The 24,850-nt window shown below is 40.2% G+C and overlaps 4 protein-coding genes across 5 annotated transcripts in view; 1 reads left to right on the top strand and 3 right to left on the bottom strand.

Annotated features, from left to right (window-relative positions):
- LOC131676780 (uncharacterized) overlaps nt 1-13,242 on the bottom strand; it is a 40,729-nt gene extending 27,487 nt beyond the window's left edge. For both annotated transcript variants that reach the window (XM_058956083.1, XM_058956084.1), the window contains exons 1-2: nt 12,829-13,242; nt 11,866-11,956 (exon numbers count right to left, since the gene is read on the bottom strand). In XM_058956083.1, coding sequence (XP_058812066.1) covers nt 11,866-11,956; nt 12,829-12,845 — 108 coding nt within the window. In that variant the 5' untranslated portion in view covers nt 12,846-13,242. The remainder of the gene's footprint in view (nt 1-11,865; nt 11,957-12,828) is intronic.
- Nucleotides 13,243-14,106: 864 nt separating this feature from the next.
- Nucleotides 14,107-19,894, top strand: LOC131676779 (uncharacterized). Its single transcript, XM_058956082.1, has 5 exons — nt 14,107-14,547; nt 14,604-16,051; nt 16,117-16,321; nt 16,391-16,563; nt 18,780-19,894. Exons 1-5 carry the CDS (start codon nt 14,337-14,339, stop codon nt 19,740-19,742), a joined length of 3,000 nt encoding a protein of 999 aa, XP_058812065.1. The 5' UTR covers nt 14,107-14,336; the 3' UTR covers nt 19,743-19,894.
- A 94-nt stretch (nt 19,895-19,988) lies between these two features.
- LOC131676777 (TBC1 domain family member 22B) lies at nt 19,989-22,928 on the bottom strand. Its single transcript, XM_058956081.1, has 5 exons — nt 22,026-22,928; nt 21,440-21,969; nt 21,195-21,377; nt 20,903-21,126; nt 19,989-20,720 (listed from the first exon to the last, which is right to left on the bottom strand). The coding sequence occupies exons 1-5, from the start codon at nt 22,541-22,543 to the stop codon at nt 20,586-20,588; spliced, it is 1,590 nt and encodes a 529-aa protein (XP_058812064.1). The 5' UTR covers nt 22,544-22,928; the 3' UTR covers nt 19,989-20,585.
- Nucleotides 22,929-23,999: 1,071 nt separating this feature from the next.
- Nucleotides 24,000-24,850, bottom strand: part of LOC131693460 (CCR4-NOT transcription complex subunit 6-like) — a 173,792-nt gene continuing 172,941 nt past the window's right edge. Inside the window, exon 8 of the mRNA XM_058981282.1 lies at nt 24,000-24,076. Within this exon, the coding sequence (XP_058837265.1) occupies nt 24,000-24,076 (77 nt within the window). The remainder of the gene's footprint in view (nt 24,077-24,850) is intronic.

The following is a 24,850-nucleotide window of genomic DNA, read 5'->3' as shown; positions in this document are numbered from 1 at the left end:
ATTTTCCTCATTCGGTCAAAATAAAACGGTATCCGTTATGCGCTTAACTTTGTGTTTTTTTTTCGACCTTCCGTCACCGTCATGATTGGCTCATCTTTTCCGATTAGTGTAGTGAGACATTGTTAGGAAATGGGAATCAGAAACGAAGCTGAATAAACAAACGGTTTGAAGGTTAAACGTCTTGTTTTTTAAACACTAACTCAGCGCTTCTGGCAAAATAAAATTCCAACGAGTAAGGCAGTTCCGGGGCGTTTCAAATGTGTATACATATGGGCGTCTGTCAACGGAACTGCATCCGATTCGTGCTACCGATCCCATCAAACAGTTGCCGACAAGATGATAAGAACAAAGGTGTTGATTTTTTGGAAGTTCAAAAATTGTTTTATTTCTACTTATCTTAAGATTTAGATCATCCTAATTTTAATGTGTAAATACATAAACATACTCGCTGTTAAATATTCCACCTCTTTGTAAATCATCTTGATCGTCACAACATGTGCGATGCGAATAACATATCAAGAGTGCTGATTCAAATGGACCTTAGTGACAAATGTAAACAAACTGAGTTATTTGCAGCACAGCATGTGATTACAACATAGCTAACGAATACCGAAAACCAGGATTCATTATACACAGTATTTATCAAAATAACAAGCATTATATAAAAAATCGCAAAGTTTTCATGATCATATTTTGAAATTTTGCACTTGAGACCTTTTAAAATGAAAGGACCTATGCGCGAAATATTTCAAAACCTCTGCAACTGTTCATAGGCGCCATGCAAAAACGACGCAAGATTCATTTCATTCCATGTTTTCCCCACTGCACATAGGTACCTAGTAAAAACGTCCTAAGCATCAAAATAAAAGAAATTGTTTTCTTCTGTTCATGCGACTTATTTTCGAAGCTGAATTTAATAAGTATAATAAATTAAATGATAATTGGAAAGCTTAGTTATTCTAAAGTAACATGCCATTCGTTGGTTTTAACCCCTTCCAGCCAATGATTTGTTAATATAAACTAAAGTTTCCCGCATTTTTTTTCTGTAGGACTTCTGTTAAATCCAGTGCAACTATTTACCATAGTAATGAAGAACATTCGTATTCCGGTCTCATTTTGTCGAAAACTTTGAAGAAATTCAATATTCGTCGTAAGAGCTACCTTTGCTGAAAAAAGCCGCATGTGCAGCGTCGTATGATTCTTGGGCCCGAAAAGAAGACCTATGTGAAAGGTCCTATAATTTTCAAAAGGACGCATCATTCTAAAGCGCTTAAAAACTACATTAGCACTAAACATTTCATGTTTTTAGCATTATTTACCTAAAGAGCATAGTCCTTAGACTATATTGGCATAATTGTTCCATCAAAATGCATATTTGTTCTCTAATAGGGATTTGTTTTAGGTCCATGAAACTTCAGCCTCGTTTTTCTCAGTTTGAGCTCAATGTCACTTAGGACCTTTTGAATAAGTACTCTTGATATGTTCATTTGATGCTCACGCATTCTTGAATCCACACCAATATGAAGACAATAAAGCCGGTATGAAAATAACACATTTTGATGAGTAACATGCCTGGGCCAGCAGGGAAACTGGTAGAAAATGATAATTATTGACTGGGTAAGTGGACTATAGCGCTGGAGCGCGGTGTAGCAAAAAATCAATTTTCGACTATATGAATGTTCACGACAACGTTTTAGGGTAAGGTGGTGAAGATTGATTACGAATCGAATTGTGATAAAACCGAAAATTCTAGTTAACAGAATATATATCATTAAAGATAAATCCCTGGTCGTTTTTTGACGCATCTATTTTGGAAAAACTATTTAGAAAAGGATGCAATCCGCAATCTAAACCAAAATGCGCGATATTCCAACTCTAGCCTCTTAACTAACTTGAGATATTGAGATTGATAACCTTTTAGCATACATACCTGCGTAAACTTTCACTGTAGAAATGTGCGTACATTTATAGATGATGAATAACACACACAGACCGTAAAAATGGGAGGCAAATATAAAAAACTAGCTCTGACGGAATGGTATCCAGGTACAACACATGGAATAAAAAGGTTGGCCTAGATCCAGTGACGGCACCGTATTTGGGTGAATATTTTTTATGAGATTTCTTTTATCTTTTGAAGGTGATTGATTTTGGTTACCACCGTCGTAACTGTACTAAACGATCACACTTAGTTTTTGAATATTGTATTTATGGATCAAGATAAAGAACGTTTAGAGCATTTAAATAGCTGCGACCCATTAGGAGGTTGATAACAATATATATTTTTTCGGCAACACTAGCCTATGGGCCGTGTGGCATCCAAAGGGTTGATGTATCTCAGTCATGAATTGATTCACTGGTTTTCTGTTTCACTGTCTTAAGAGTTGCTAAGTCAAAGTAGGGTAATAGGGTATAATACGCCCCACCGGGGCTAAACGCCCCTCTTCGATTCCCAGGATTCCTGAATTATCTAAAAAGTAAAAATGACTGATAACAGTATCGTTTCATGAAATCAACGTACTAAGTTAGTTTGGTATTTTTTAATATGTTGCAAAACAACAATATACACAAAAGTTTCAAAAGAGCTACTTTTATGTAAGCTTCCACTTGTTCCAATAGCATTACAACCAATTAGAAACAGTCGGATTTGATAGAACTATTTCAAGTAGCTTACTAGAATATTATAGTTACTATCTTAGTTTTTAGCTTGGCCTAAAACTATGTGTGTGTAGAATTATTCATGTATTCACAATAGCTCATCACCGGCCAAAATGCTCCACCCATTGTTGTGGGGCATACTCACCGATTGCTGTGGGGCATACCGTCCTCTTGTTGTGGGGCATATTACATTTTCACCGGGAGCATTTTGCCCTGGGTGAAAGAAAAAACGAGAATTTAGGCATCTTTGAAAAATGTTTAATAGTACTTGTATCAGGATGTTTTTAATAAAAAATGAAACGGATACTAATTTCTAACTAATATAACAATAAATTAGAGTAGTTAATGAGAAGATCATAGCGTCGAATGGTGAAATATAACTATTTTTGCTTAAGGGGGGCGTATTAGACCTGTTTACCCCATCTCCATGTCGGACACTGTATGGTTGGAGGCACTAAGCATCCCATTCACGAACGGAGTACCATGGGCCTTGCCCAAGTCTCTGACTCAGATAAATTTGGAAAAGTGAGGTACGTGAAACAATTTACGCTGAGTAATTGCCTAAAATAATGGTATAAAAATCTGGACACCTTGGTGCACGCAAGACTACGTGTTTGTTTTCAACAAAAATGATATGAGCATGATGACCATACAATTCGTGGTTGCTATTCTGTGATTGACCAGAACAAGCGACATTGCACAAAGAACCAACGAATGGGGACTGGGACTAGCTATCCATTCTCCATGTACACGTTTCGAGAGATCTAAATTTTTAAGTGTCAATAACGGCGCCGACCACGTCCTTACAGTCATCGGGAAAGGAAGGGAATGCTACAGTGATAACCGTTGGTATGGAGACCGTGTATACCTCAGCATATCCACGGTTTTGTTAGTGAGATGAGATAAATAGTTGCATAGATCTGGATTCACCTTGGTAAGTGATATAATCTATGCGACTCTCAGAAGTGTTATCATGTATTAATTGCTCTGGGCAGCTGGCTGCCGAAATTTTTTAGAAGATTTATCATTTGTTGTATTAATTCGGGAACTCTCAGCATTTAGAAAACGCAACTTGAACTTCCGGACAGCCGGCCATCGGGAGTGTTGCTTATTTTTAATTGACGAGTCTTACTGTAGCTGTAGAGCTAGGTTCTCGGAAGGGCTCCCCGTCAGAACCACACACTACAATTGCAGACGAGACAGGCAATGGCGCACAATAAAACACTGCTTTAGGCCAATTGTAGCGGGCCGTGATTCTGAATGTCATATTTATTGTACGGTTCAGGTATGTGCGGGCGTAGGGACTCGCGATCGCGTGTATAATCGCGAAGGCCTCGAGCATTTGTACGTTAATGTGTTCGACCGCGTGTGCGTTTGTATGTCGCGTATGCTAACGTATATGTAACTTCGCGTGTAGAAATTCTATATTCAAGCCGCTTGCATTTCGCAAATTCGTGTGTTCTAGAATGACCGCGCGAGGAACGTGAATCTGATACTTAATTTTTCGTGTATGGTTCGGATTCTAGAACAATGTGGGTTCTTCTATATCACTAGTGTTAGAGGGCATGTCGCCATGGAACGTGTTGTCTAGTGGATGAGCTTTATTTTTTGATTGGTATAACTGAATGTATGGACCTAAGTTGCTAGAATGGAGGGTAAAGATTTCCGGATGTGACCGATTCGTGATCGCGCGCATTTGCGGGTTCACGTTTGAGACCGCGTTTGTAACATCGTAATCACTAAAACGTTCACATTGTTATCGGAGGGTTATAAAGTTTGCGCGATCGTGTAAGTGACTTCGCGTGAATAAATTCGATTTTGTAACCCTGTGGCCATACACATATTCGCGTGTGTTTTGGATGGTCACGTGGACCGACATTCTGATGTGCATAAAGTTAGCACTACCACTTTCGAAAAAGTGAAAAATTTGGTATAGTAGTGCTAACTTTACAGTAAAGTTGGCACTACTATACCAAATTAAAAAAATAAAACAAATGCGACAAATTTTTTGATTTCACAACAAATTTACGCAATTAAGCGACAATTAATCCATGTGTCATACTTCACTTTTTTGAAAGTGGTAGTGCTAACTTTATACACATTTATTTAAGGTGTGTATAAAGGTTTGTTAGTGTCCATTTGAAGTATTATCCGGATTGTTTATGTTTTGTTTATGTGCCCATATTAAATGTTCTCGTCGAATTTTCATATGAGGCTGACAAAATCGGTTTGGAAAGTTGATAAAATCGAATGCTGATAAAATCGGGTCCTCACTGTAGTGCTGTTGACGCATGTCATATCCAACTTCACCACATGCGATAATTTTGCTCTCATAGTCAATATGGCTGTTAATAACATAAACAGAAAACATGTTTAGTATAGGGGAACATGGGGAGACTTGACCAAGCGCAAAATTCTATTTTTGGCTATGGCGTCTTCTATTCGATTCTTAATTTTTTTTCAAAAATATTTTTATACTTGTTTCGATCCCTTAAGGTAATTTTGAAAGTTTGGAGTAAAAAATCCTTTCCTTGCAGAAAATATTACGTGATTAATAAATTTGCATTAAATGATGTAATTTTTTATCAAAGTTTGTATGGACATATCTACTCGACTACTAATTACTATTAAAGGACTAATATACCATCTTCATCCTTGTGAAGCAGTGAAATGATTTTACATAAACTGGTATATTGGAATAGTTATTACTATAATTCGCATGAAATTGAACGCAATAACTAATGTTGGGGAGACTTGACCAAGATTTTATGGGGAGACTTGACCAAGTGGCGATCAGCTGAAGAAAGATACAAAATTCCCAATATTTATTATGCTTTGGTATCTACTGTTAATGTTAATCACGTCATAAAAAAATCCCACCCCAAACATAAGTCTTTATATTTCAAAATTTGTAAGCAAAGTAGTAGGACTGATTTCGTGACGTGTGAACATGCAATGCAAGCAGTACGGTTAATCCTTAAAAAGAAATGCATTTAAAAAAATCAAAATTAATCAAATGCAACCTTTTCATATTTTTTACTGCTACCTAAGGATCTCGAAAATAGGGAAAAAAATTACAGTATGTTTTATGTCATTATTTTTTATTATGATTTTTCAAAATTCTCTTGGTCAAGTCTCCCCACGCCTTGGTCAAGTCTCCCCGCAATGGGGAGACTTGACCAGAAAAAACTATCACAGAAAAACTTTTGTAACTTTTCAAAAATTAAATTAAAAATTCTGCAAAAAATCATGAAGACGCGCAATAACTTTGTGCATTATATCTGAATGATTTTTGGGGGATTAAAGACTTTTTTAGAGATTTATGCAGTTTTAGCTGAAAACCTGGTCAAGTCTCTCCATGTTCCCCTATTTGCTTCATAATGAATCATCAGCTTCTGATGACTTCAAAAGGGTTTTATGGTACTGTGTCAGAAATAATCTAATCATTATCGGCAGCTATGCAAATGCCTACCACGTAATTTGGGGCTGCTCAGATATTTATTTGAAAGGCACTGAATTGATGGAATGCTTAATCAGTGTAAATATGCAAATACTCGATAGAGGAAATCGTCCAATATTTGCACTGTCTGCCAGAGAAGAGGTGTTAGATGTAACTCTCTGCTCTAACAGTATTGCGTATGAGTTGGCAAACTGGCTCTCCCGAACGAGTTCGAATCGTCGTTAGGTGATCGTAAATACTTCATCTTTGATCGTTTGAACGTCTCCCTAGATATAGTTACATATCGTAATCCCAAATCTATGAACTAGAAACAAATGTCGATGAAAACGGATTTACAACAGCGACCCGAAGGAACATGAAATAAAATAGAACTTCTAACGATGGACAGCATGAAAGCAGTACCGATGGCGACATGGACGTGAACGACAACGCGAGAGAAGGCAGACGGATTGAGCCCCAAGTTGCAGAGAACAGCTAATGCGTCACCGCAAAGTAGAAAAATCACAACACGCAGCAGCAAGCTGTGTCAACAAGACCCGACAGACAGATAGTAACTTTGTGTTCAGCAAAATTGATCTAAAATAATAAACGGATTCTCTGAAAGAATAACTGTTAAGTTTAACTACGTGTGACTTCAAAATCCATTTTAGTTTGCGAAAATGTTAAGCAAAATCGGAAAGTTAAACTATAAATGAGAATAGCTTTTGGCACGAAGCAGTGGCCCACGTTTACACAAGCTGAATTATACCCAAATTTTCACCTTGCTCGTTAGCTACCACAAAAAGCATGATGTTGTTCATAACAAACCATATAATCAGCGTAAGGAAAGTTTCGAATAGGGCTCTTCGCATGTAACCAAAACAAGATTTTTTGAATTTTTTTGCTCGCACCCGGTTGTGCCGTGATAATGGTTTCTTGCACACAGCAATCGTACAATAAAACAAACGCACCTCATTGTTGTGCCCGTTTCGGCCACTCCGCACGTACGTACCTACTTAGCTGGTAAGGAGCCACTACCGAAAATACCGATGAAATGCACTCGAATACCCCCCGCTTTGGGTAGTCAATGGTCACTGCAGTGACTAATTGATTACAAGCGAGTCAGTTTTCACTTTCCTCGATGATGGACTTATATCCAGTAACCACTATCGCTAACAGCGTGACACTTTTACGTAAAGTTTCATCGACAAGTTTAGCTATAGTACAGTTTTACAGTAGTAGCTACTAAATGAACTTCTGAACGAGTGACGAGTGAAATATCATGGTTGGATTATTGGCTTACTGTTGAGTGCCACTCGGTGGCAGGTATTAATTCCGCTAGTCTGTCTTCGTCACATCATTGCAGTAGCAGCATGTGTAATGTAATGGTTCAATGAGCTTCTGATGGATAGTTGCAATTTACGATTATAGCACACGTATACTTCTGCGAGATGTGATATACTTTCAATGTTTTAGTTCGAATTGGTTAGTCTTAAATTATGTAAAATTTACTCCCCAAAGGGAAAAAAATCGCGTTGATCCAATGCGTACAACAGAACGCAACACATAACTTAGATAACGTTGAATTTTGTGTTTTGAATTCATCTCATCAGTAACTAGCACCAACTTGAGGTTCGTTAGACGAGTACTATATACTAGTACTAACATTGTTACTAGTTGCTAAATCAGACCAGTAGTGACTAACTGGTGCCAATTTCAGTGCTAATTAGGCTTTATTGTCAAACCAAACCCAATTCCGAAACACGAAATTCAACTTTATCAGTAAGAATTTTTAAAGTCAAAGTACCTATACGATAGTAAGATGCACTTCTTCTGACCGAAAGGAAAGAACGATTGAAAACGGGGCAATAACATGGTGCTTAAAAGCTACTACCTCATGTCTTCCCATGAGTGTATCAATGGTATTTAAGCCTTAAACTGGCTGTGACTGAGTGCTATTCATCTTAAGCGGTAGTAGCAGAATGAGAGCATGCGAATGGATATCTCTGTTCTACCAAAACCCATCGTGAAATTTCATCCAGCTAGAAAGAAAATCGCTGCTAGTTTTCACCTTACGATTAATACTAACTTATTAACACTAACATTATGCTATTGCTAAATTATAACTAATATTGCCCACTAGACAAAGAATTAATGAACAATCGCTTAGTAACGCTACGGGATAAGTTGTAGCAGTTGGAAATCTCTAGGTAGGCAAGGAATGCTCAAGTGTTATGACCGGGTTGAATGCATGTTTGAACTGGACTCATATAAACATTCGGTGAGATGGTCAAGTACGCCAGCATTAACGGTGAAAGTTAATTATTTTCATTCAGCAGTCATAAGACTATAATCTACCGTAACGCAGAATAAAACTTATGAAATGGGCATAGTTAAAAATTGGCGAAGTTCCATAAAATATCTTTTCGCTATACGTGACAACATTAACAGTTTTACAATCGAACAAAAGCTATTAGTCGATATACTTCCAATAAATGGAAACATAATTTATATAAAAAAATTGAAAGCAGATTCCGAGACCTCATTCAAATAGCCACAGTGCACTCATGGTGGGACCAACTACTTCCCAAACCGTGCATTCTTCTTCTTGTTGTAACAATCTACCACCAGACAGTGTTTTTATTTTTCCAATGGTTTCGATTATTATTTTCGTGAAGGACGACAGGCGGGAGTTGGGGGGGCGTACACGAATTCTATACACACTCTAGCACCGACCGATACAACCAGCCGTGCCGGCGAACGAGGGGGAATCATTCGACGCTATTATGTACCCATCATAATACTCCCGACTGCGTACGTCGCACAAAACTGCGGAGGAGGCGGTGGTCCCAGATCGGAAGCACGACTTCCTCCGGTCGCAGTGCCGTCTGATCGATACACTCGTACAGTAGTTCTATTATAAATATAGACGTGTTGCTTACCGATCATTGGTTGGGACCACCAATGTGGTTGATGGTTGAAGTGTCATGTGTACTTGAAACTTGTGGATGGAATTCGGATTCTTAGGGAGTATGCAAATTTGAATTCACAAATTTTCTATTACTAGTGTTTATAGTAACAAACTACCACTGATAAAAAATTACATTCACCTTTTACAATGAGTAAAAAGTGCCAAAAACAAAACCGAACAAGACCGAAACAGAAAAAGCAATCAAATCGCACGGTTTAAAAAAACAAACCATAGTGATTCACTGTCCGATTGCTGGAGTAGCTTTGGCGCTGGCGGTTGTCGTGATTTTTATCGTAACGATTATTGATATTACTTCCCTCGTTATGGCATGAAAGAATAAGGCAACGAGTCATTTTGGGAAATCAGTGTCATGTCGAAAGAGACGATGAACAGCACTCTGCACTCCGAAATTTTTTGGGGATTAGTCAGCCACGGCAGTTTATGTGAAAGTGAAAATAATGAAATCTTTAGTGGAAGCTTATTTCAAAGGATGTGGGTTATTTATGCAACTTGTAGCGACTCATACCATTTTGAAAGGAAAAAAAACTCAAATGGGGCAAATTTTATTATATTACATATTGAACAACCCTCTGGTAGTCAAATCGGCGCACCGCACGAGTGATGCAAAATTAATAAATTTTCTTTCCAACGCCTTCATACTGTTTTCAACGGTGTTGAAAAACAAAATGCACACAATGCCAAGCATGGAACGGTAATAGAAGGAGAAATGTTTTCCCTTATTCGGTATGGTATATGATGCCTCTACCGATCCAGAGATATATTTCGGTCATTACAGTTTTACGTATGACATTATGAAAGCTTTCTAGTATACATTCGATCGTACAATCCCCGTTTCCTTTGAATCTGTTGAGATATCATCCTGTTGAGAGCATACCATTAACCAGTTTCTAGTTGGTATGTCCAAAATGGGAACACCTGCCCACTGTCCGTTTCCGTTCAATTCAAGATGTTTCCTCTACGGTTATCTACAGGGAGTTTCCATCCAAACAAACGCCGATCGGTTAATTAGTTGTTGTTTGTTCTGCCTTTATACCGACAACTGAACGTTGCCGTCGAGTTAGCGAAGATGTTTTGAAAATAGCCAACCGAACGTTATTCTTTTTTTGCAGCTCTCAGGTTTTTATTTGCGATAACAAAAATCGTAATCCACACGTGTTCGTCGAGAGCTAAATGGATGCAGTCTCTATAGTAAACTTTGGTTGAGAGAAGCTGTGCTTCAATTATTCAAGGCTTATATTTTACCTTTTGTATAACAGAAAGAAATAGGAACTGTCTACAACTTTGTAAATTAATGTGATGGAGCTGATGGAGCAGATATCAGTTGCCCCTACAGGTATGCAAAATGACAGACTGATATATTTTACACAGAAATGAGAAAGAACAGAGGTTACAGCTCTTCTTGTACAAAGGTATGTAAAAGTAAATATGTGTGCGTTTACACTACACAAAATTCAACCTTTACCCAGAGGAGGTGTTCCTGTTACCGTCTCCAGATTCTGGACAGAGCTATCAATCTTCTTGATATAAGGTTGTCGGCATTATCGAGGTAAATTTGGTGCAAACCGCTGGCAAGGGACATTGAATGAATTTGTTCTGTTCTTTCTGTAATTTAAGCAATATGTTTGATATGCAATATAGGATAGTACGATTATAGTTGACTTTTACGAATAATATGAGCACAAGCTCGTAATATGGCTTAGAAATCTAAGAGGGGTGATTAAAAACTAATTGGTTTCATATCAAAATGGATTGAAATTTTTTTTTTTTTTTTGATATTGTATGTATGTTTATTTGCAACGACAACCTGTTAGCGTAAGCTTCATATCAGGTTAAGGAAATGATACCAGTTAGGCGATATTTGTTTTACCTTTTTATTACATTAGCCTTTTCATAAATAAGTTGTTGAACCGATTCAATATTATTGTCGGACTAAAAAAAACTATTTCGTTTAGCTATTTCGCTTGGAATTGCACTATTTATTTTATCTAAAAACCCTAAAACACACTTCCGACACGAATGAGTCAGAATAGTACTCCACCTAATTTCGATAGCATAATCGGTAGAACTGCAGCCGACAAGTTGGAACTCTTTTTCATCACGACCTCATTAATCTCAATAAGCACAAACCAGACCCGCAGCTCCCGACATAATCCGAGTGTGCGTGTGTGTTTATACCGCCGGTTTAGCGGGCAATATAATAACAGCCAGACTATAACTCTATCAAGTTGCCGTTGTTGTTACTTGTTTGCCTGAAACCAGAAGCTGTTGCTGTAGCAATGCATTTAAATCATTGCGATCGCTTGCAGCTCGATTTTGCGTTCGTAGCACAGGAAAATAATTCATTATCTCGTGTATTCCATGAAATGTTGGTAATGATAACGCCTACACAACACACAGTCTCAAGTTATTCTCGTAATTACTCAGTGTAAGCAGGGAGAAAGGCGAATTTAATTTAAGTTTTCAATTTGTTTACCCAACAAATTTCAACGCTGAAGAAATGGTACCGTTTTTGATACTGTCCTATTTTTATGACAAGATTTTTACGATTACTCGAAGAAGAAATTAAATGCATAATGCATGACCTGAACCACTGGAAAAAAGTCGTTGAATAACATAAAAAGGCTCAAGCCTCCCATAAACTTTCTCGCCTTACAAGAAGAGGTCTTAGGAGCAATTAAACCTAGTTTCACACATGCCAGCAACAGAACCTGAAGAAGGCACACGAGGCATCATAAAACTCATCTGGAAAGTAGGAATAAAAGAAAAAGATCCTTACCTCGGGCGGATCCCAGACGCACTCCCCCGTCGTCAAATTAGCATACATATGCTCCTTGGTGCGAGGCTCGATTATTTCCACCCATTCCACTCTGCGTTGCCGGACGCCAGATGAATCCATCGGTGCAAAAAATGTAAGAGAAAATAGAAGAACACACACATTCACTTTCCGTACATTGGGGCGATTTTATCACATTCCTGTTGGTTCCAGCCAACTAAATAAGGAAAGAAAACTATCCGCAAGGGTGCACCTCTTTTGCAAATTTCCTTTGCTTAAGGTATCACTTATAATATGAACACAACTTTAAAATACATGTTGGTTTAACTCCATTAATTTGGAATTTGGTGAACTTTAGAGTAAATGTAGCCAATAACTGACAATTTATTCCAGTCATTTAACTCAGGCTAGTATCCCTTTCCTGTGCAGCATGGATTCCGAAGAATCTTACTGGGTATAGAGCATAACGAAACGCAGTGTCACACCCAAAATAAAACGACGTGATTTTATGCTCATCTTGTGCATCTCCGCATGCTTCCATCCCGAAAGCAAATTAGACAACAGATGACGATGGGTTTCGTTTTTCCTATGTTCGCCACACATTTTTGTCATCATCCAAACCGTTCATGTTTGTATTCCGATTGTTTCCCCCATTTGTTCACTTCCTGCGATGGTACGGGTGAAAACAGGGAACAAGTCACCGGCCGGGTGGAACAGAAAACAGCAGAGTTGGCAAGACAGGATTGCGCCGCGCAAGGAAAACTCGACGAAAAAATCGGTATCGATTTTGACAGCAGCACGAACCACACTACTGCAGCTGCTGGCAGTCAACTAGGAAAGTAAAATGATTCTTATAATTTTCAGTCGCAGCCACAATTTTCACCGCATTGCGCTGCTACTTTTCAACCAGAAATGCATTTTTTAGTGTAAAACCAACGCACATCAGTTTCTCATAACGAAACGCACCTTTCTGATGTTGACATTTTCCTCGCTTTTTTGTATTTTCACTTTACGCTTCCACAAAAAACTCGATTCCTTCTCGCCTTCTAAAACGCCAAAGTAGGCACAGGAACGCACACACACACTCACATCCAACACACATTGAACAGAAAAAATCTTTCATGCAAAAATTTCTTCCCGTTTTTTTTTGCACTAGCAACTTCACCGCTACATCGCGACGCCCGCAATCTACACTTCCCGAGGTGCAAATTTTACTTAATTCGCTCAAAAAGGTTACTAAAACAATTAAACTCTGTCGGGTTGAAACTTTTCTTTCCTTTGGGTAACTTGCAGTAAGGGAAGAAAAAGCGACGAAAACGCGGACGATGACGACGACTCGATTCGAACCCGTCGACCGACTACCATCAAATGCGTGAATGCGAAGGAAAAAGCGTTGACACGGAATACGGACGCAAAGCAGAAAACAGATTGACAGCGAGTGCAGCTATATTTTATGGCAGCGGCTGTGTTGCATCAGGTATAGAGTTGTGGTCTAATTCAGTGATGAAATGATATAATGTAGCATGAAATTCAGGCTTTGTTTCGAATTAGGGATGCTTTATTTGTATTATCTTGCGCTGCCCGTATAGGGGCCCTTACACGCGCAATAAAAGTGTCATTACTAAGTAGTGTCATTACTGGAATTGTATGGGAATTCCATCATTACTCGCCTTACACGTTCATTAAAAGTGACATTACTGCTCAGTAATGACATTACTAACGCCTCGTGTATGGGGCCCTTATAATTCTCGTATACGAAAAAACTTAACGTCAAATGCAGCCAGTCCGTTTAAAATATTTGTGGCAGAATTTGGAACTATGCGAGACGAATGATACACACAGAAAAAAAATATTGGTAAAAGTAAGAGTGCTCCGCTCTTAGCGAAAAACAACCAAAGCATAAGTTTAAAAATAAAACTTTTGTTTTGAATACTATTCTTCATTAGCTTAAAAGGAGATTGCTTTAAATCAAATGGGGTTTCGTACATTCTTCGCAAGAATAAGAGTGGCGTCCATCATTTTCGTATATCTGGAAAACCCAGGGTTAAAATATTACAAGAATACTCGAGCAACCAAATTATTGTTGTATCATTATTTTGTCACAGTAATTTTCTTTTGTTGCACACCCATATTACATCGTAAAATGTTGCACCCCCATTCTAATACAAGTCTATGCTCGAAATGTCTACCTATAAACGCACACATCCCAAAACCTAGCTAATCGTTACTCACACTATTGCAACCATGTGCACAACAATAATAAATAGTCTGTCAAGAGCAATTTCGCCACAGTTTCAGTTTCGGTTCTTGTCCTTACAAGATTCTTTGGTGTTCTTGGATTTCAGCATCCAAGTTTGAAGTGCCTTCTCGTTATTAAATATTTACCCAATAAAAACAAAGTGAAATCCAGAGCATTTTCAGTGCGGGTAGCAGAAAATGAACGTAGAGTAAAAGAGGTGGTCAATAGTTTCATAATGTCGTGTTTCGAAACGCCAGTGTCCAGCAACCCAAAAAGTAGCAATCATTTGAACTATGGCGTGCCCTTGAAACCCGTACACGATGAGGAAGACTGTCGGGATAAATTCCATAAGGTCCTGGCTGCGCTGTTGAACCGAAATTTTAAGATCAACAATGATGTCTACTTGGAGATGATGCTTTCTCACCTCGCGGGGAAATATGATTGTGGTACGGTATAACGTTACTTGTATAGGTGATATACTAAACAATTTTTTTCTTGGCAGAACATCGGAAACTTCTGCGATCTCCCGAAGTGTCCCGTTGGCTGAATGAAGCATTGAGCCAGTGGGAGGGTGAGGCGGTACCGTCGGCGGACATTGCTGCATTCACGCTGCGAATCTTGGCAATGACCATAGACAATGAGTGTTTCTTTGTAGAAATGCAAAGTAGAAGTATGCTGGACCGATTGCAGGAATGTATTCGGCGAGATGCCAGGCTGCAACATCCTTCGGTTAGGCTGGGCCACGTGATGGTGCTGAAGGCAGTCTCGCTTCACGCATCTGGTTTGGACTGGATCAAGCGATCCGGGTCGTGGAAGATCTGTTTGGATTACTACAATGGTCAATCACAGACTGTGTACATAATGAAAGAAACTTCGCTATTTTTGTATGAGGTTTTAGAGCGGTTTGGGTCGATTGGAGATTACGATTTAGTTTTGACAATTGTTCGAAGTATACTTTCTCCCCTGCTGGACGGAGTTTGGAAAAGTCCAGTGCAAGAGAACGCGGTTTTGGTAAATGACGAAAACGCTCAGCGCATTTTATCATCTATGCTGAGCTTGTTGTGTACTTTGTTTCGGAAGATGCTTGATAGTGCTAAGCAAACACGAGCAGCTTACTTCATGTTGATTACGTTTCACTTTGAGCGAAATCTATGGGTGTACGCGGACTCAATTCAGGACCATACGTTTCTAGCTACAATCTATGAGGTACTCATATTGGCCAATTGTACACGCCTTCGTTGCATGGACATTCCTCCAGAGGATACTGTGGCAATCCATTTACCTTTCGAAAAGTACACAATAAACTTTTTGAACTTTTTAAACTTTTCAATCCGTCGTGGAAATATTGAAAATTTACTTTTAATGGCTCAAATGCATCACCAAGCATGGCGCCTTTTAGGTGACCGTGCCCCAGAAGAAGTAGTTCTCAAACATCAGAGCATAAAATTTGGTGATCAAATCCTGCTGATTCAACTCTTTCCGGCGGTTTACGAAATAAAAAGTGTTGTTAGTAGTGATCCTCCGGATTACATCGAAAAGTTCATCAGTACGCTATACGACATTTCCTGTGAGTACACAGTCCGTTTGTTATACGCCTGCCGGGATGTCGTTGAAGCGAACCATGCCAACAATGCAACTCAATTGGCTATTAAATCGATCCAGGGCATAGCTTCTATTCAAAGCCTCCCAAGACAACGAGCCATCATTGCTTTCCAGGCGTTTGTTTATGTACTGAAGGAGTTTCTGCCGGACATGTGCTACCTCGAAAATCAGAGTAACGTTTGCAACACGGATCAAGTTCTTGCCAAGCCGAACTTGTTGGCGGCAATCATCACCGGGCTGCACACGTTAATTCAGAACTACAAGTTCACATGGAATGAGTGTATCGAATCGACGACGGTAGTTAACTTTATGCTCAACCTGTTAGGCAATCCAAACTTGCCACCGAGGGTAGGTTCTTGGCTCTTCTGTTTTGTCGGAGGGTTTATAATTATAATTCTTTTTCTTCCTCAAAGCACGTTGTTCTTGCCCTAAAACTGACCCAGCTTTCGATCGAGTACTTTCTGGCACCAAATTTGGCTCTGCTAATGGATAATCTCAACGGGTCAGGACTGGAGTTTGTCGGTCGAGTCATCTATAAACGGTTGCACGATGGAAACTGGGAAGTGCGCGACTCTGCGCTGGAGCTTTTGGCCTCAATAGTGGAAATTTCGGAAATCAGTAATTTTTTAGTCATTTCTAGAAAAAAAAACAGGACCATTTTGTACTAACTGTTGTCTTTCGTTGCAGAATTCCCATCTTTTCAGAAATTGATTCTGGATTGCGATATAATTCCGGTGGTTGAGGCGGCCGCCAAAAACGATACAGAACCGTACGTGCGGGCATCGGCGCTGCGCTGTCTTTCGTTGATGGTGCGAATTCGTTTGCTGTGGGAGCACTCACTGTCGAAGTTGAACTTGATGGTAAGTTTTTTTTTGGTTGTGTTGTGTTTAGCACCATTACTAGTTGAGCCCTTTGGCTCCCTGTCCGGTTTCATTTAGCACTGCAACTCCTTTAAGCACTTTGTTCCCCCTCTCGTTCCATTTCGCCCCACTTCCCCAATGAGCCATTCAGCTCCCAACTTCACTAAAATCTTGTTTGCGAACTACTCGGTCTATTCCCAACGATATCATCTGTCATACCAGCCATACCCCTTCGAACTTCTTTCAATCTAGGGCATTCGAAGACCACATGTTCCGGTTTCTCGTGCACGCTTACGCATTCCAGGTAAAGGGGCGACGAAGCATGTCCAAACCGATGCAGGTACTTCCGGAAGCATCCGTGCCCGGATAAAAACTGCGTCAAATGGAAGTTCACCTCTCCATGCTTCCTATATACCCAAGCAGGCACATTTGGGATGAGCCGGTGGGTCTACCTTCCTTTCTCTTGCTGCCACTTAGCCAACGAGTCCGCTCTGACCAGTCTCCTTGTATTTCGTATATGCCTCCGCTGGTAGCATTCCCCAATCCACATCCTTCGCCAAAGTGATGTAGATATAGCCTCCGACGATATTGTTCTGTACGCACTTGCGAGTCGTATGGCCATCAGCTCGAAAGTCCTGTTCAGCTTTTCGTTCCTATGTAGTGGTCAAGCGTCCAGCAGATCGAAGTCAGCGGGTTGCAAGTACCCTATACATTGAATGTAAGGGTGACGTTTTCGTTTCTAGGACGAATGTGTCCGACACCGATTAATGCAGTGTGTAAGTAGCGGATTACCCACTACTCGGGTTCTGATTGCCAGGCGGACCCTTCTCGGGACCCTTCCTATGAGGGCGGCGTAGATGCCTCTACAAGAATTTCGTATTTTCGTATCTGTAAACACCAAAGGGAAAACAAAACAAATAAATCTAAATTTACCGATTTTTATTTCCTCTCTCCTCTGCGCTGAACTCTACCGGCGGAACAAATCAGCTGCTTCTAACGATGGCGGGAAGGCGAAGGTTTTTTTTCCGATCGGCCGGGACTCCAACGTCGCAGTAGTCCTTTTCGATTAGCTAGGGAGGCGAGCAAGGCTCTTGTTGGAATCTTCCTAGCGACAGGACGACTAATCGCCGAGTCCACTCACTCCCCGTGAATGGCCCAGGTAGATACCGCATTAAACTACCTCAGGTGGATCCGTTGTCCTACTTGCTTCGCCCTCCTTTGCGATTAACTGTGGATCCACAGTGAGGACGGCGTGGTATCACGTGGTCCTTTGTGTTTAGCCGGGGAAGCGAGTAGCTCCTTTACGTTTAGCTTTCCGTTTCGGCGACCCAATATCACATCACTGGAGTAGCCGAATCACGGCTGACACTTTTCGACGGGATTACTTGCCGTCGCACGCCCGCACCTAACTCGCTGTCTAGTGGTGGGAAACTGAAACACTGTTTACGGACGTCTGTTATACGCCGTGGTTCGTCACTTTCTGTCTTATTACTCGATGGCTGCCATCCTCACGACCAAAACAAATCGTTCAGCTGTCATTGCCGATGCGCGGCATAATCAGCATCCATTTCCCAGCAAAAGGAGAGCGGTAACCTACCTAATCCCTTTGTTACGTGTACACAAATGTTCAACAAAACTTTCTACACCTAGGTATCTGCACGCACATAACGCGAAAATGAACAAAAATTTACAACTAAATGTGAACGGTACAGAACAGCGGTGAGTATAATGTTGCGTTGTTCGGAATGCTTTCGAAAGACTGGTGACCGCAGCTTGTGCCGAGAAAATAGAGCAACTTAGGGAAAGTGGAAGACCATCTCAGCTCTTGTTCCGCTGATCCATACTCTGATCTCCTCTTCTAGCTTTGGACGCGCCAATGCAGGGTCGGGGAACCGTTTGTCCATCAGGGATGCATCAGTCATATTAGGAAAACAAACAATCTTCGAATAACATGGGGAAAATACCATCCGAGTAATTGGACCCAATTCTCACAGTCACATCACCTGGCGACAGGAAGGAAAATTCCTTCTAGTTTTAGTTTGAAAGATATCAATTGCAAGAGGAAGTGGTAAGATCCTTTAGCAACTTCTATTGAAGCGACCTACTTCAAATAGCTTTTCGATAAAATTGTACGGCTAAGATTGCAATGAAAAGATTTTAATTTTACTACAGAGCTACACATCGTAAAATGCCTGACCTGAATTTTCTGTTTGCAGAATCACCTCATCATAACTTTCGACACCGAAAGCGAGGGTATCGTGCGCCGCGAAGCGGTCAACACCGTACGGGAGATCTACTCCAACCACAAGATTCTCCCCCATTGTCTGGACAGTGTGTTCTCGGTGTTGGCCTTTTCGACCGTCAACGACCTATACTGGGAGGTTCAAATCAATGCACTCCAGTTCTGGCGGGTGGTCATGTGTCGCCAGTTCCAGCATCAAGGCATGATCGATGGTACCTTTCCGTCGGTGACCTTCTCAAAGGAGCATAAAAAGATCATCACGCTAACCAACAAAGAGATACTGCTACGTTTGAGGAAGGTGCTGAATGAGCTATCGTTGAGAGGGTGCTTAGGAGTGCTGTTGGCATGTTTGCAGGAGGATTGTGATTTGGAAGTAGTGAAGAACGCGGTGGAGATCATTCAACGATTGATGGGCTACCTGAACAAGTACAACTTTTTGGACGAGTATAGAAAAGTGGTTGATCCGGCAACGGGAGAAAACAGCATTCGTCCACTGGTATCGGTGCTGGATACCAACTATTCCGTACACGTCAAAACGAATGCTTTGCTAAACAACACCCAGCGGAACGATGCCGATTACAGCAGTGGGAATGTGCCCTGTTTGATCAATTCCGAGGAAATTATCGACTCGATCGTCAATTTGGACGATGTCAATTTACTCTCAATCAGCTACAAAAACAACCTGAAGGTGGCCGGCGAAACATCGCAGGCAAACTCCTGCAGCTGTGAGTCGAGTAAGGTGCACTATGATTTATTCAAAAAATATGCTCAAGTGACGGCTGACGATTTCCTAGACAGAGTACAGCAGATTGATTTCCACGCTTTGATTAGCAGTCGGCAGCAGTGGATGCAAGCGACCGAAAGTTTTTCCTCACTGCTGGACGATGTACTTTTTTCGTATTACGCGATCAACGTTAACGATGCCGATTGCTACTAGCTTGTTGTAGTAACCTCGAACTGACTGGCAGGTGACTTGAGTGGACGCTATGTGATAGTTACGTTTTTTCACAATTTAGTTCATGTCGAATTCTGCTGCTCCATTGTTTGAAAGTTTTGAAACAGATATTTCAATAAATTTTAGAAAGCGAACAGGGGGCAAAGTTTTCTTGCCGAGTGATAATCACATCTATATTTTTTTTTGTATATTGTTTATTGATTTCTTATGTTTTATGGTTTTAATCATATGTTTAAATCAGTAAATGTAATTATCCATATAAACGGTATCATTATGCTTGAATTTCAAAATGTTTTCGATTTATATTCCTGATTTATTTCATGCGAATATTCTTCTATGTAAATCTTAAAAACTGCATTGCCGCACCGTTGTATTTTTTTAGAAATACAAATCGACTCCTATACTTTTCGTGGTAAACTTCGATAACTTGCTTAATTCTTTGTTGGTTGATAGCCGCAGGTGGCGAAACAAAAAAATCTATTTTCCCTCCATCTGCTGCATTTCGTTTCTACTCTCTTTTTTTGCTTCCCATGGAAGAAATTATATATACAAAACACGTATGTTATTCTGTTCAAATTTCCTGCTTGGCCCAAAACTATTCAAAAAATGTAATGGTCTAAATTGGTTGGTCTAAAATGTGTTTTTGAAACTACAGGCTTTGCGTTAATTCGCCACGCACATGTCTCGCATAGAGGCAACCTAAAATCTTAACTATTCAACGAACCAACCGAGAGACGATCTCAACCATGCCGTCGTTCGCATAATTTAGATAAACTTATAGAGATAGTTTTTACAGTAGTTGTAGTTGCGCTCGCTGTGATGTTGTCAACTTTTGCCCTCCAGATGCTTTGGCGTGTCAGCATAGGTGAATTTGAGACGGAACGCTTCCGCTACCAGCACACCGATGTGCGAGTCCATCCAGCTGTGGGTAGGCAAATTCTGCAACAGCAGCATCAGACCCTGCAGAACGAGAAAATAGTTGTCCGGTTAATAATTAGCTTAGGATCGTCGTTTTTTTTCAAGATATTAACAGGATAACCAACGTTTTCTTTCATTTTTATTACACCCCTCAGTTAGCACGGGTGTGCACATTACTCCCCCGAAAGGAAGGCTGACTACATCCTTTGCGACAGCTCACCCACCTGAAAATCCTTTTCCTGCAAGAGCTGCTCGCGCCAATGCAGCAGAAACGCGGCACACACATAGAGTTGAAACACGGCGAAACCATCCGACTCGGCCAGATAGGTGTCCCACAGCCGAATCGTACAATACAGTGGCAGTTCACGCGTTAGCAAATTGTTCATCCAGCGGAAGGAAAACTGCAGATAGTCCACTCCATGTGACTGTAGGTGACGGTGAAGAGTGCCTGAAAAGATACGTCGTTAGTGCTAATAAATTGCGTTCCTGAACATCATAAGAAGCGGGTAGGTCTACCATCGATCCGCTGAATCAGTTCCTTCAATTGGTTAACTTTCTCCTGAATCCCTAACTGGGCGAATATGTAATTATCCTGAATGCAATCTAGAAATTTGGAAAGACACCAGAAAGCATCCGCTTCTATGATATCTCTTTGCTCCTGCGAAAGATCCCCCAGTAGGCACTGTTCCAGATCCTTGTCTACAAAGCAAAAAAACAATCAATAGCTGAAACAAACATCGCCAAATTTCAGCTAAACCCACCGGCTCCCACAGACTCCTGGAGGAAGACTATAAAAAAGGGTGTGACGAGATCGTTAATACCCTGGACGTATCCGGAGGCCGGATGTCGAATGGCCCAGATAAAAAGAATTCTTTCAAACATTTCCTGAACCAAATGCTGCTGAAAAAGTGACACGTGTGGATTCATTCGCGGAACATCGATGTGGATCTGTCGGTACGTATCCTGCTGGGTTTCGTCCCGGTTGTCGACATGGAAGTACTGTTGAATCAGTTTCTGATAGTCTACCCTCTTCCGCTCTAGAACAGTGTTTCTTCGTTCCAGGCTTGTTGGCAGATATCCGGACAGTAACCGCCACGTAACAGCTCGCATTTTTCGCGGAATCCCGGACCAACTTAACTCCTTGAGTGCGATCAGATTCAGCAGCGGTGCGTCCAGAATGTTAGTGAATTTTTCGTATTTCGATTCGCATTCCACATCCTTGGACGCAACATTGGATGATAGTTTTAGCAACTGCGGACGGCCGGGATAAGCATGAAAGCGTTGCCGGAGACTGCAATAGAAATAGTGATTATAAAAAAATGTTGATAAATTTAATTAATAATTCACCGATGATCATTGATATGGCTGATTCCGTCATGATTATGCTGCTGTTTCACCAAACTCCCATCGCAATTCGTATGATCGTTCCGATTTATGTGCAGTCCATCAAAGTTTTCCACCACCGTCACCGTGCTACCAACCACACCACCATCGGAATTCCGTACATCCGCCAGTGTAGTTCTATGTCCGATTCCATCGCCCCCTCTTACCCTATCGCTTCCACTTCGATGGGTCTTTATGACATTCATTGCCGCCGATTGGGACACTTTCCTTGATATTCGGGGCGTGTCCACAACGTTGGAAATGATACAGAATTCATCATCCCCTAGATCCCATGCATCGCTCACCGATTCCTGATAATCCTGAAAAGAGCTGCTGCCGGCGGATGAAGCCAACGCTCCCGGACCACTGCGAACTCCCCCTCCGGGCACCATTCTGGTAGCCATGGTTGGTCGCCCCGGGATTCGAGCGGAATTATTCTTCCAGAAGGACGAACCGGCGTCACTGCTGCTACTACTGTTCATATCGAGCAATTTCCTCTACGGCACTGGCTACTCATAAGTCGAAAAGACAAACAAATTAACGAAAAAAGAACGGGGACACACAGCCAAACGAGTTAATTAGCTGACGAACATCTACTGCTGATGATGAGATTGATGCAATGCGAGTTTAGGTTGGTCATCATTGTTTGCCAGGGAGATCGATCGAAAATCGGTCCCACTGCAGATCAGCACGGATCCGTAGTCACTTCCTTGTTTTAACAGCTCTAAACGATCGTAATTTTATACAAATTATATAGTTTTGCAGCGGTGGAATTAGGTAAATTAGGTAAATAATACTACAGCATTCGAGTTAGTGCAGTGGAAAACCTAATAAAATTTTTCATAACTTTGACACTTACACATCAACAGGCGGGTATGGATAAAGAAAGAAGAACATACCGGGCGAGGGAGGAGCAGCGATGATGTTTCTGACGTTTTGTGAAATATTTCATCCTCTGTTAGGGCTGCCAGTTATTTTGAAATTTTGCTGTTTTGTTTATTCACGCAGAAATAATCGGCAAAAATAACGCATTTGTGCCTATCAATTAAACGAAATGAATAAAAAAAATCGGGAAAAATAGACAAAATAATTTTGGTTTTTATTAACAATTTTCCCGTTTGATATAGTGACAAACAAGATTCAGACTTGATTTAATCAATACTGTTGTATGAAATTACCAACAAATTCATTTGTTGGCTTTTCAATAGTTTCAATGAATATTTTGTTTGAAACAACAAAATCAATGAGTTTAATCTAACAAACAAGTTTAAAGAATAAAAAAAAATCTTTAACATTAACCAAAGGAAAGAACAACTCAAATTTAGTTGAAATCAAACAAAGATTTTGTTGGTTTTTAACAAAGGGAACAGTCAATCTAACAAATTTTAGTTTAGTCAAGTTCATTACAATCGTATTTTGAAAATTGATGCTACTTTATTTCGTTTCATTGCTCATATTGCTTCTACTTGTATAACCCACACAAGAAAATACATTTCAGGTTTGCTATTACAGCGAATGTTAGAAGAATTACGTTAAATTTAATTTTATGGTCAGATTGGCCCCATTGAACATTGTAAAATTAGATTGGCCCTGTATGTAAATTATGGAAAAGTTGGAGCAGTTGAATTTCGATTAATTGATCGAATAGGTGTTGCACTGCTTTCATAAGCCTTTCACAAACAATTAGGCCCTTTTAAAATCAGTTAGGCCTAGGTTATAAAAATCAATAAGGTCCTTTTATCATTTGTGATAAAGTCGTTATAAAAATTCGTCATATTCAATTGTTGCGTTATGTACGTTTTTGTTAAGATATTTTTCAATGGAAAACATGAAAATTGTTTGTTTACATTTTACATCTTTTCGAATGTTTGGCTGGATCTGTTATTTATCATTTTAAATCATTTATTGTGCGTTTACTCTCTAAACGAACAAAATCGGTCAAAGTACAGTCGTGATTCGCTGGCTGAGCCATAGCCTCTGTCCAACTACCGAATTGGATTCGCAAGTTGAACCGACTGAAAAATATTAAAAACTTTAAATGAGATGTTAGCATTGTAAATGCATCTGTTCACATCTCGAATTATTGACCGATTGTCGAAGTAAATTTGACATAATATTTGGGCATTCAGCGGAGGTGTGTGTGTGTTAACCATCCTAACTCCCACTAGCTGGTAGTGATTTACAGAAAAAAAAATGTTTGCATGTATTTAAACATATCCATGCAAATAATTTGGTTCAAGGATATAGGTGGGTGTTAGCTCAATTGACTTTCCAATGACCCATTTCGTTTACAGCGCCAGAAATGTTCGGAGGTCATCGTTCCATCAACCCGTCTTACTTATAACGTTACAATAAGACTTTCGCTTCCTTACATGAGGTAAGAAATCGCCGCGTATATAGTGTATTTATTTGATTTTTGTATATATAAATTAGAATGTTTGTAGAAAAATATACCAGTTTTTCTATTTCCTTCCTCATCTCCTACTTACGCGTGTGACTGATACTTGCTTATCCATTTTCGTCCCATTCCAAACCTTCTCCAGATATCCTCAAACTCTCCAGCTTCTTTCTCACGCATCAAACAGCCCGAGCAATCCTTTCTCTTTCCCACCTTTGCAAGTACAGCACAATTTAACAACAAGAGTATGCATGCAGCAGATACAGAAGAGGAAGACTAGACCAGGACTATCGCAAGGTGCACCGCTCCGTCCGTGTCCCTCACCCATGCAGAGCACCCACCAGTTTAGCACCTATATACCGTGTTTTGTCAAACCGGTCAAACCAATTGA

This window comes from Topomyia yanbarensis, chromosome 1 (assembly GCF_030247195.1).
Source record: "Topomyia yanbarensis strain Yona2022 chromosome 1, ASM3024719v1, whole genome shotgun sequence".
Lineage (NCBI taxonomy): Eukaryota > Metazoa > Arthropoda > Insecta > Diptera > Culicidae > Topomyia > Topomyia yanbarensis.
Note: the sequence above shows the minus strand (reverse complement) of the source record. Positions and strands in the feature narration are given on the sequence as shown.